This window comes from Nelumbo lutea, chromosome 6 (genome assembly GCF_056320005.1).
Source record: "Nelumbo lutea isolate HS-2025 chromosome 6, American lotus-T2T, whole genome shotgun sequence".
Classification (NCBI taxonomy): Eukaryota; Viridiplantae; Streptophyta; class Magnoliopsida; order Proteales; family Nelumbonaceae; genus Nelumbo; species Nelumbo lutea.
This window is the reverse complement of record NC_142689.1, coordinates 30,451,088-30,463,131: the sequence shown is the minus strand read 5'-3', so window position 1 is coordinate 30,463,131 and position 12,044 is coordinate 30,451,088. Positions and strand designations below refer to the sequence as shown.

Below are 12,044 nucleotides of genomic sequence, written 5' to 3'. Positions count from 1 at the left end.
GCCACACTGATGAATTAAAATGAACTTTCATCTTCTGTTTCCACTTTCATTCAGTAGAAATGGTTTTTTTTAAAAAAGATATTCCTATTATGGTTTAACAGCCAGAGGAATTTGCTTGTACTGTTGGCTTGATAGCCTAGTAATAACTGCACCTCACCTCCTTAATGTGGTGATTGATAGGATATTTAAATTAACAGACAGGAATTTTACATGCAAAATATGCAAAGTTCCCGAAGTCTAGGTTATAATTAGATTGAACAAATTTCTAGGGCATGTTCCATGAATGAACTCAAGTAGAACCCAAGTTTAAATGATGCGAGAAACTGCTTTCCTTCATTTAATTTTTTCCTTAGACATAAGCATTTGAAGCATTTTAGCCATGTTCCTCAGTTAATATTCTTTTTATTTTCATAGACCTACTCAATATAAATACAAGTTATTTCTCTGCACTAGTGTGTAATTCTTTGGTAACGACATCAACATTGAGACCCCCAATCAGTTTTACATCATTATGATGTTACTTTAGTTGACATTAATTAATGATTCTATATCTTCTGTGGATAGTCTTTAATTCTATCAAGTTTTGGGAAGTGCTATGATGCCTTAATTCAAAATCTATTATTAAATTCCATTTTCCTTGTTTGGCAACTAAATACATCGCTTTAATTGGTGTCAAGCATGATTCACACTTTCATATCTCTTTGTTTGTCATTTGGCTGTTTTCTGCCTAGCCATGTGATGTTGTTGTCATGGGCACTTGCATTTCAAATCCCAATACATTCCCATGAACCTCTGACCTTTTTTTTTTTCCAATTTTTATATCCTCTGTCGCAACATTTGAGGATTTAAATATGGTCAACAAGCTGCAACTTCTTGATCTAGATGTTATTTTCTATTGACAACCTCATCTGCTTTGGTTACAGGATGGCATTGAAGAATGTAGAAAACTGTGTGGAGGCCATGGGTATCTATGTAGCAGTGGGCTTCCAGAATTATTTGCTGTATATGTTCCTGCCTGTACATATGAAGGAGACAACATTGTTCTGCTTTTACAGGTTAGCAGATGATAGTGGTAAAATTATTTTGATAGCTTAAAAACATAAAACCTGTATAGCCAGCTACACTTGAATACTGGAAAGTAGATATTTACATTCCCATCTCTTTTTTTTTCCCTGTTGTATTTGCACTTATTGTATTGAAAGACTGGATCTGTTGTAGCATTACCCTGCAGTCCTGCTCTCTTGTTATGTAAGATGGTATGGTGGCACTGCCTCAACTTTTTGTTGGAGAGATGATATAGCCACGTAGGATTGTCAGCTCTGATGCCAAATTGCTGTAGGATGACTATGACCTAAGGTTGAGTCTACAAAGGTATTAATTAGCTAGGAAAGGGTTTAGGGGTGATTTTAGGACTAGAGGTATAGATCAGTCTGGTTAGGAATTAGGATGGGTCTCTGGGCTTAACTAAAAGAATTGTAGGTTTGTATTGGATAACTGTGAAAAATTTTTGAGTTGAGAAAAGTCAATATAGGTTTGATTTTTTTTTTTTTTCAAATGAAACTTTTTAAATAGGTTTAGGTTTAGAATGGATAGTTATAAGGGTGACCAAATTTGTAGCATCTAATAGTTTATGCTTGTTTATAGATTATAGACATGCCCGCAAGTCTTGCTGGGTCGTAATCCTGGGTACATCTCAGATTCTAGTTCTCATATACATGTCCATGCAACACTGATAGAACCATAGAGAAGATGGAGAGAAAATCTAGCATTACTCAACGGGGTGCCTAGAATCACTCTAGGGCATGAGAATCATTCACCATGCATAGAATAATCTATAAACTCAACTAAACATAATTTATTCATCCTTCCAACTCTTCACACTTTATACATAGATACAGAATTATAAGGGTGACCAATCCCACTAGAACTAAGAAAATTTTAAAATACAGAATTGCCACTATCATCAGAAAATTACTCCTAAGCTACTTAACCATTAACTACAATTACACACAGGGATGACAATGGTGTGGTTTTAGCACTATAATCAGGACCAAGGAAACTCTAATTGTTGGCCCTGCACCAAGTTCTAAAGCTGGGAAAGTTATTAAACTACAAGAATATAGTGGTGGAGGGAGACTCTCAATTGCTGTGAGCTGCCCAAGTATTACAACCAGGGATTATAGAAACATAGACACATTTTCAGGGAGATGACACAGCTTGCACAAGAATTGAGAACTGAATTCCAGTGGATTCAAAGAACAGCAAATACTATGGCAGACTCTTGCAAAGGAAGGGGTGGACAGGGAGCAATTGTATTGGGGGGGTTACCAATAAGGTTTCTGAATTCTCTGGGCTTGTATAAAGGAATGTATCAGGCAAGGTATCTCAGGCTATTTCGTGTCTTTGGGGTGCTTGGCACTTTTCTCTCTGAACATATTTGCATCCATAAAAAAAAAAAAGAATTTACACACAACTGTGCTATGAATATATAAATAAAACTCTATGGCCATAACTAATAGAGAGCATGTAAAATGACCAAAATACTCCTAGTGTCATAAATACAAAAATACAAAGCAAATTCAAAAAATTCCTGATGTAGCGCGATCCGGTCACTCCTAGCTGGCACTCACGTGGCTCCTGGAAGATACTTGAGGTGGAGAAGAAGAGGAATCCCCGAGGGGTTTACCCGGCAGGAACACTCCGATGCTTAAGTTAGCACTCTGTAGGAGAAGCAAGAAGACGAAGGCTAAGAGTGCAGATAGCGCGAGTATAGAAGATGATGATCCTGATCATACCTGTCCTCCTTGATATTAAACTTCTTGTAGCAGAAATCCGTTACATTCGGTCCATTGGCCTCTGACAAGGCAGGTATAACCGCCATTGCCAGCCTACCGTAGCCGTTATTGGCCGAGTTGAGGTGGCACGCGCGGGGCCGTCGTCGTAGGGTACGTGCCTGTCAGGTGTAAGGCACCTTTTGAAGACGGCATGCACGGCGCTGTCTGACGAGGGATATGGCTACTGCCTCCAGATTTGTCGGGCAGGAGGTCTTCCTGCGATCTTCTGAACTACCCTTCCGCGAGATACTCTGTGCCAGGCTATCTCGCAAGCGGTGAGCTGCCTGGGGCAAGCTAAGCCAAACTGTCTGGCCCGGGGTGTCTTCACCTTGGGATGCCTATAGGCGGATCAGTGTGTTCCTGTCTAGGGGGGGCCCGAGATCCATTGGGAGGAGCTCGGGTATTAGGAAAGGTCAGGGGACCCCGAGCTAGGGGGCATCTCGGGGTGCCTTAGCCCCGGGGAGGCGGTGCAGGCCAGGCGGCTCTCGGCGAGTAGTCTATCCCGCCGAGTTTCCAGGCTGAACTCGGTGGGACCTTCCCTCCAAGTTGCGGTTGCGGCTTATGTGTTGTTGCGCTGAGTCAACGTTTGAGCAAGGTCACACCCACGTGTACCCGTGCTACGAGGTCGGGCCAAATCATCGCGTCGGGTGGATTTGGCTTCGGTACTTATGCCGCTTCGTCACGTGTTCCGTCCAACTGGACCGGTCTAGTTCTCGGTTCGATTAGAAGGGACTCGGGTCGCGTCTAGTTTACGCGCGGACGTCATGCGATTCGGACTTCGCGGACGCGAAAAAACGCGCTAAATTGATTTCGCCTCGAGGAACCCGTAGCCGATTTTTTTGAGAGCCGTTGGATCGTTTTGATCGTGATCGTTGATGCTCGGGCACAATGGCTATAAATAGTGGGGGACCCTTGGCCATTTCTTCACCACAAAGTTTCCAACGTCCAAGTTGAGCTCGCGTCTGGGGTTCCTAGCTCGGTTTGTTCCTCTGGCCAGTTTGCGTTTCCTGTGGTGAGTCCCCGAGCTCCTCTTTCTTTTTTGAGTATCCTTCCCCCTTTGCTTTGTTATGTCGTCTAGCGTAGATAGCATAATTGACGAGCCCGAGGTGGGTACCTCGGCTCAGGGCGGCTCCTCTGCCGCCCAGTCGTCTGATGTACATGCGACTTCGGGTCATCTGGCGTCCACCTTCAACAATGACTTCGGAGAGGCTTCAGGACCTCATACAGAGGTTCAACCTCCCTAGGGAATACTCATATAGCCTTCCTGTCGGCAACTTTCCATGGGAGCACGGTCCTGAGGAGATCGTGATCTTTAGGGAGCAATTGGTAGTCAGAATCCGACTTCCTCTTCACCCTTTGATTGTTGAGGCGCTGGTACACTTTAACATCACTCTGGACCAACTCCACCCGAACTCCATACGGAATGTGGTGGGGTCCATTTCTCTTTGCTTTGACCGTTCTCTCTCCATAGACTTAGATATTCTTAGTACAATTTTGGCCATAAAGAAGAGTGCTTCGGGCGCTCTCCCCGGGCACAGACGGTCTTACTACCTGTCTCCTCGCCCGGGTTTCAAACTTATGCACAAGCTCCCGAGTAAAGTCCCAGCCTGGAAGCGGGACTACTTCGTAGTTCAGAGCAGCACGAGATGGCCCTTCCCCACTGATTGGAGGGTGGCCGTTCAAGACCCTAGTGTCATCCTAGACGGCAAGACCAAGAAGGTGCTCTAGTTACTGGCTCAACTCGGGTTGAATTATAAAGACTTCACATCTGAGGAGAAGCTCATCCAGGCCGGCTTGAGCACGGGTAGGTTTTTCTTCACTTTGGCTTTTCTGTTCATATATTTACTTTTGGGGTTACTAATGTCGAGCTTCACTGCAGGTCCCATGGAGGCAGAGATGATTGACATCAAAGACTCTTCCGTCAAATGAAGAGGAAGAAGCGCGTAGCCAAGAAGGCTCGCGTTGAATCTCCACAGGCCTCCACCGAGGCCCAACCTTCACAAGCCCCGGCTCCAGAGCCCGAGCTCCCCCATCCTCACCCCGTCATCGACTTGGAGGAGGACATGGCGCCTCAGGGTCCCGAGATGGCGGCAGAGCCTACTGCGGAGCCTGCCGAGACCGTTGTTGGGGGTGACACAGGAGCCGCTCCTGGGGTACGCCTTGCAGAGACTGCAGCCAGGGCATGCCCTACTGATGCTGCTGCTGAAGCTTCTGAGGAGTCCGCCCATGCGGCAGAGATGACGATGTCTAGCTCGGAGAGTCAGGGGGTGAAAGTATTCTGAACCCCCGATGTAGTCTCCAGAAGAGCAAGGAGGCCGTGTACCCGGAGCAGGTCACAGAATGGGTTGAACTCACTCCTGGTCAGCTCGGTGCCCAGGCTGTTTCTCATACCATGGTGGTGAGTTCCCTGTGAAAGGTTCTCCCCTTCTCCTTTCTTCTTCTTCTTTTTTTTTTTTTTTTATATATTGACTGGTCTTGCCTTCTTGTAGCTGAACTCCGTCGTGCATGCCTTGACCTTCCAGTCCGACCAGCACCTGAGATGGGCTCTGGAAGCTGAGAAGTCATCCCGTGAAGCCCATACTGAACTGAGGGCAGCTTGGGGTCAGGTCCACCGCCTTCAAAACGACGCCTCAGCTTAGAAGAGCTTTATTGAGGTGCTGTTGGCGGAGAAGAACGAGTTGGCCCGAGACAAGGATAGACTGAGGGCCGAAGTGAACGGTTTCAAGGTCGGTTAGGAGGCACTGAGGCTGGAGATAGACAGTTTCAAGGCAGACCAGGACAGCCTCAGGGCGGATCGGGATAAACTTAAGGCAGATTGGGACGCCTTGAAGCTTGAGTTGCAGGGCCTTAAAAAGGCCAAAGGAAAGTTAGAGCAAGTGGTGGAGTCCCTCCGAGCTGACATCAAGGAGAAGACGGTGATTTTTGAGGATGCCCTCGAGGAGACCAAAGTGCAGGCTGTCATTGATTATGTCCAGTCATCGAAGTTTGACAATGTGATGACTGAGGCTTACCGCAAGGGCTTCAAGCTCAGCCGGTGGCTGATCAGGCACCTCTACCCTGATCTGGATACCAACGCCATCACTACTTCCTGGATCACTGATGACGTAGTGCGTCAGTTGGCGGATGATCCGGATTCTGAAGACGAAGGCGCCGATAATGAAACAGAGGCTGCTGGTCCCGTTATTGCCCCCGAGGGAGTGCCTGGCAAAGACGACGAGCCTCCGAAATAGCTTGGTTTTAGTATTTATAGGCTTAGTCTTCTCTCTCTTTCTCTTGAAACAAAAGCTTTGCATTGAAATCTTCATAGTGAAAAATTCGCTTTTCCAAACACTTGTGCAATTTTCTTTTACTTGCTGAAGTGGTTGTCTTACTCTGGACTGTTAGGCTACTAGGCTGATTATCTGAAGTGTGGGTTCTTCAACTATCGTGGTCTCGAACTGTTAGTAGGGGTAGCCTTGTGTACACCGAGGTGAGTGACATAGTAGGGTATATGCCCGATCTGTCTGCACCCGGGTCAAGCTGGCACCGGTTGTCACTTACGGGTTTAACTTGTTGCATGCCAAGGCGGGCTATCCGCCACAGGGTTCCCGACCGAAATGCCTGTGCCTTAGGCATTGCAAGCACTTAGCCTATGTCGATGAGGCAACTAGGTCTTATATGCTGCCGAGGTCTTTTCATTAGCTCGACGTTTTAGCCCTTAGGCTGGAGGAGTGGCTCGTGGCCCACTCTCGGAGTCTGCCCATGCCATTGAGGCGACTGGGTTCTGTTGTGCCGAGGTCATGTTAGCTCGGTATTCTGGCCCTTAGGCTTTGGGAGTGGCTCGTGGCCTACTCAGTTCTTACAGATAGTATTGTCTGAAGTTGACAATATTTCATGCCCAAGGTACTTGTTTCCCTTCGAGAGTCTCGAGCTCGTACGTTCCTTCCCCAAGCACTCGTTTCACTCGGTAAGGACCTTCCCAGTTGAACCTGAACTTGCCAGCGCCGGGATCAGGTACCATAACTTTACGAAGGACCTGGTTGCCAACGCGGAGGTTCCGCTTCTTGACCCTGGCGTTATAGTACCAAGCTACTCTCTACTGGTAGGCTACTGTCCTGATGTACGCGAGGTCCCTTACTTCGTCGAGTAGATCGAGGTTGGTACGTAGCTCATCTTCGTTTGTCTGATCACTGTATGCTTCTAGTCACAGTGTAGGTACTTCGATCTTAGCGAGAATCACTACTTCGGTGTCGTAGGTGAGATTGAAGGGTGTTTCTCCCGTGGCGGTCTTCTCCGTGGTCTGGTAGGCCCATAGAACACTGGGTAGTTCATCTGCCCACAATCCTTTAGCTTGGTCCAGTCGTGCCTTTAGTCCGCAGAGGATGGCTCTGTTCATGACTTCTGCCTGGCCGTTTTCTTGAGGGTGTGCGACTGAAGTAAAATTCTGTCGGATTCCCATGTCTTGGCACCAGTCTTGGAATTTGATGTCCTCGAACTGCTTGCCGTTGTCAAAAATCAATACCCGAGGTAATCCGAAGCGGCACACGATGTTCTTCCAAAAGAAGTTTTGGACATTCCGAGCTATGATCGTTACAAGGGGTTCAACTTCTACCCACTTGGTGAAGTAGTCCACTGCTATTACTAAGAACTTCCTCCCACCCGTTGCTGGTGGGAATGGCCAGAGTATATCAATGCCCCATTGTGCAAAGGGCCACGGGCTGGTGAGATACTTGAGGTCGACAGTGGGCTGGTGGTGGATATTGGCATGTCTCTGGCATTTGTCACATTTCCTAACGAGCTCAATAGCATCTGCCTTCATTGTTGGCCAATAATACCCCTCTCAAAGTGCCTTTTGGGCAAGGGCCCTACCCCCCAGGTGTCCGCCGCACAATCCCTCATGAGTGTCGCGGAGTACGAGCTCAGCTTAGGTAGGTCGCAAGCAACACAGGTAGGGGAGCGTGTAAGATCTCCGGTATAGCCATTTGTCTCTCATGACGTATTTGGTTGCCTGGTGCTGCACTCTTCTGTCTGCATTGCGATCTGCAGGAAGGGTCCTGTGTAGCAAGAAGCTCGCGAGCGGGTCAATCCAGATCGGCTCTGCTTGGACGACGGGAGCGACCTCCTCTGCCCCCCCGAGAATGCTAGACCGAGGCAAGTCCTCTATGTACACGGTTCTCATGGTGATGTCGCTGGCGCTGGCTAATCTGGACAGGGCGTTGGCCTCAACGTTCTCCGACCTTGGGATTTGCCTGATAAAGTGTGACTGGAAGTTGAGCATGGCCTCTCTGACTTTGGCTAAGTAGGCGGTCATGGTTGGCTCGCGAGCTTCATACTTGCCGGTGACCTGGTTGACCACGAGTTGGGAGTCGCTGCAGATAACGATGTGCTTGGATTTTACTTCTCTGGCTAGAGCTAGTCCAACTATCAATGCCTCGTACTTCGCTTCATTGTTAGATGCCGCGAACTCAAAGTGTAGAGCGTACTCCAGTTTCGTGCCACTTGGGCCGTGCAGAACTATTCCGGCTCCGCTGCCCTGTTGGTTCGAGGAGCCATCTACGTGAAGGATCCAGGGCTTCTCACCCCAGCTCGCGCTTGGCCGAACTAGGAGAGATGCCACATTGGTTGCTACCTTATGGGGCTCGAACTCGACCGGCCTGGGAGCTTCGGGCTCACCCGAACTGGGAGCCTCGTGCTTAATCGGCTTGGGGACTTCGGAGCTAAATGTGCACTCGGCGATGAAATCTGCTAAGGCTTGGGCCTTAATGGCAGTTCGCGACTTGTACTGGAGATCGTACTCGCTAAGCTCAACGACTCACTTCGTCAACCGAACAGAGACCTCGGGCTTAAGTAAGACTTGCCTCAGAGGTTTGTCGGTGAGAACGATAACAATGTGAGCCTGGAAGTACGGGTGGAGCTTCCGAGCTGCAATTACCAGTGCGTATGCTAGCTTTTCTATCTCTGGGTATCTCGTCTCTACTCCCTGCAATACTTTACTAACATAGTAGATGGGTTGTTGAACCCGATCTACTTCTTTGATTAGTATCGAACTGACCACTTCGTCGCTTGCCGAGAGGTACAATTCTAAATTATCGCCCTCCTCGGGCCGGGTTAAGATTGGCACACTAGCGAGGTATTTCTTGAGCTCGTCAAATGCGAGCTGATAGTCTTGGGTCCATTCGAACCTTTTGCTCTTGATTGCCTTGAAGAACGGCAGACAACGGTCCGCCGATTTGGACATGAAGCGGCTCAGGGCGGCTATGCGGGCATTCAACCTCTGAACCTCCTTCAACTTTTGGGGTGGTCTCATTTCTAAGATGGCTTTAATCTTATTCGGGTTGGCTTCAATGCCGCGTCGGTTAACGATGTATCCTAGGAATTTGCCCGAGGTCACACCGAATACACACTTGTTTGGATTCAATCTCATATTAAACTTACGCAAAATTTCAAAAACAGAATGCAAGTCTGGTATTAATTCATGTGAAAATTGAGTTTTGACGACCATGTCGTCTACATAGCACTCTACTTTTCTGCCAATTAGTGGCGCAAACAACTTATTTACAAGTCTTTGAAAGGTTGCCTCTGCATTTTTCAACCCGAAGGGCATAACCTTGTAATAGTATAGACCGAACTCCGTGATGAAGGCAATCTTTTCTTCGTCCACTGGGTCCAACTTGATTTGGTTATAGCCCGAATAGGCATCCAAGAAACTTAACAACTCGTGCCCTGAGGTCGCGTCCACCAAGCAGTCAATTCTGGGGAGCGGGAAGCAGTCTTTGGGCAAGCCCGGTTTAGGTCGGTGTAGTTGACGCACATGCACCACTTGCCGTTGGCCTTCTTTACCAGGACGGGGTTGGCTACCCAGCTAGGGTAGTGGACTTCTCTTATGAAGTCAGCTGCGAGGAGCTTCTCGACCTCCTCGTCGACCGCTTTCCACCGCTCTGGGGCTAGGTTGCGTTTCTTCTGTCTAACGAGCCTAACTATAGGATCAATATTCAGCTTGTGAGTGATAAGGTCGGGGTCTATACGAGGCATCTCTGCCGTGGACCATGCAAAAATATCTAAATTTTGGAGTAAGAAGCTTACCAGTTCGGACCGTAGAGGTTCTTGGACGGAAGCACTGATCTGAAGCGTCCGAGTTGGGTTGGCTGCTGAGGTCGGGACTGCGACTGTTTCTTCCATGGGCGTGACCCGTTCTCCGCCTTGCTCGGTAGGCCACTCCAGTTCGAGGTCGTCAGCCACCTTGGTCTTTCCCTTCAGGGCGGTGACATAGCACTTGCGGGACTCGAGCTGGTCGCCTCGCTCTACCCCCACACCGAAGTTTGTTGGGAACTTAATAGCCAAATGATAGGTGGAAACCACCGCCCGTAGGACATGGGTGATCGGCCGACCTATTATGGCATTGTATGGGGAGGGGGTCGCGACCACCAGGAAGTCGTGTTTGAATCTAGCTACGCAAGGCCATGTGCCGATTTCCACAAGTACTGTTATTTTCTAAAGGGGCCAGACTTCTTCTCCGCTGAAGCCCACCAAAGGAGTGTCCGCAAGCTTCAGGTCGCCTCTCTGCAATTGAAGCTGGTCGAACGCAGCTTTGAAGAGGATGTCGGCTGAGCTGCCCGAGTCAACGAGTACGCGCCTAACCTTGAAGTCGTTGATTCTCAGCTTTATTATGAGTGCATCATCGTGGGGGTAGTGGACCCCTCGCGCATCATCTTCCGTGAAGAAAATTGGCTCTTCTTCCTCGGCTGCTTTGGAGGATTCTGTTCTTCCCGGGCGGCCTCACGAACTGACGTTCGAGCTGCTGTTGAAGTACAACCCGCGACGATCGGACCTCCCACTATCATGTGGATGGCCCCCAGAATTGGCCTCTTCCGGAGGCTGCCTTTGTGGCTGTTTGGCCGGTCTGCTGCTAGACTCGGGAGCATCCTTACCGTGCTCCCCTTGCCGACCTATTTTATTATTACTATTATTATTTTGTACAAAGTTCCTTAAATATCCGCGACGGATGAGCTCCTCAATCTCGTCGCGGAGGTTTTTACAATTTTCGGTACTATGACTGTGATCTCTGTGAAAACTACAATACAAATTCTTATTTCTCTCACTGCGATTTCCCCTCAAACGGGGTGGCCACTTCACATACGGGGCGTCCTTGATCGCCATCGGGATTTTGGCCCGCTTGGCGTTCAGTGGGGTGTAATCAGTTCAGTCCGCTACAGGAGCTTGGAACGACTGACCCGACTTTTCCCCAGAGCTGCATCCTTTTTCTTTCGGCTGTTCCCTTGGCTGGAAGGCTCTCCTTTCCTCTTCCTTTTTTCGGGCGCGCCCTCACCCTTCTGGTTGATCTCTTCTTCGGTGGCTATGAACCTGTCTGCGAGCTTAAGAAATTCGGTTATGGTCGTTGGTTGATTGACGACCATGTGCCATTTGAACTCTCTATGCGTCACGCCTTTCTTGGCTGCCGCGAGGCGCACGGCGGGGTCCAAGCGCGGTATTTGCATGCAAGCATCGTTGAACCGTTTGACATAGCTCCGGATGGATTCTCCCTCTCTCTTCACTATGTTGAGGAGGCTTTCTTCAATCCGCAGGCACCGCTTGCTGGTAACGAAGTGGGACGTGAAGGCTTGGGCGAATTGCGCCCAACTTCTTATTGATCCGGGCGCCAAGTTCCAGTACCATGTGCGGGCTGCTCCCCTGAAAGTGGTGGAGAAGGCCACACACATGCACAACTCACTGGCTCTTGCCAAGTGCATCTACGATTGGAAGGCATCTACGTGATCATTTGGGTCGAACGTCCTGTCGTACTTGTTAAGAGGGGAGAGCTTGAAATCTTTAGGCATTGGGACTGCCAGGAGCTCGGGTGATAGGGGGATTGAGCTGAAAGGATGGGAGCCTTGACTTCGCTTGAGCTTACTTCTTCTTTGCCTCCGAGCTCGGGCAGGTCATGGGTGGCAGACCGGCGAGCTTGGCGACGGCGTCTCAGCTTCTTGGCGGGCTCGACGTTTGTACTGCTCACCTCTGTGCTGTCTGGGATGGTGTGTGCAGGAAGTAGCTCGGGCCGCTGGTGATGATTGCGGACAGAGGGATCCTGCTTAGAGCCTGCGGCCAGAATCTTGAACCGGTTCTCTAGGAACGGGGTACCGAGCTTGGAGGGCTGAGGCAACGTGGACTTGGCGAGCTGAGGTCCTTCCAACCTGACTGCCCGTGGTGAGGCCGAAGTGGCCGGTCTTTCTTGTC

At 49.1% G+C, this 12,044-nt stretch overlaps 1 protein-coding gene across 1 annotated transcript in view; it reads left to right on the top strand.

Annotated features, from left to right (window-relative positions):
• LOC148848306 (peroxisomal acyl-coenzyme A oxidase 1-like) overlaps positions 1 to 12,044 on the top strand; it is a 51,149-nt gene that overhangs the window by 22,430 nt on the left and 16,675 nt on the right. The window contains exon 9 of the mRNA XM_088952489.1: positions 924 to 1,055. Coding sequence (XP_088808615.1) covers positions 924 to 1,055 — 132 coding nt within the window. The remainder of the gene's footprint in view (positions 1 to 923; positions 1,056 to 12,044) is intronic.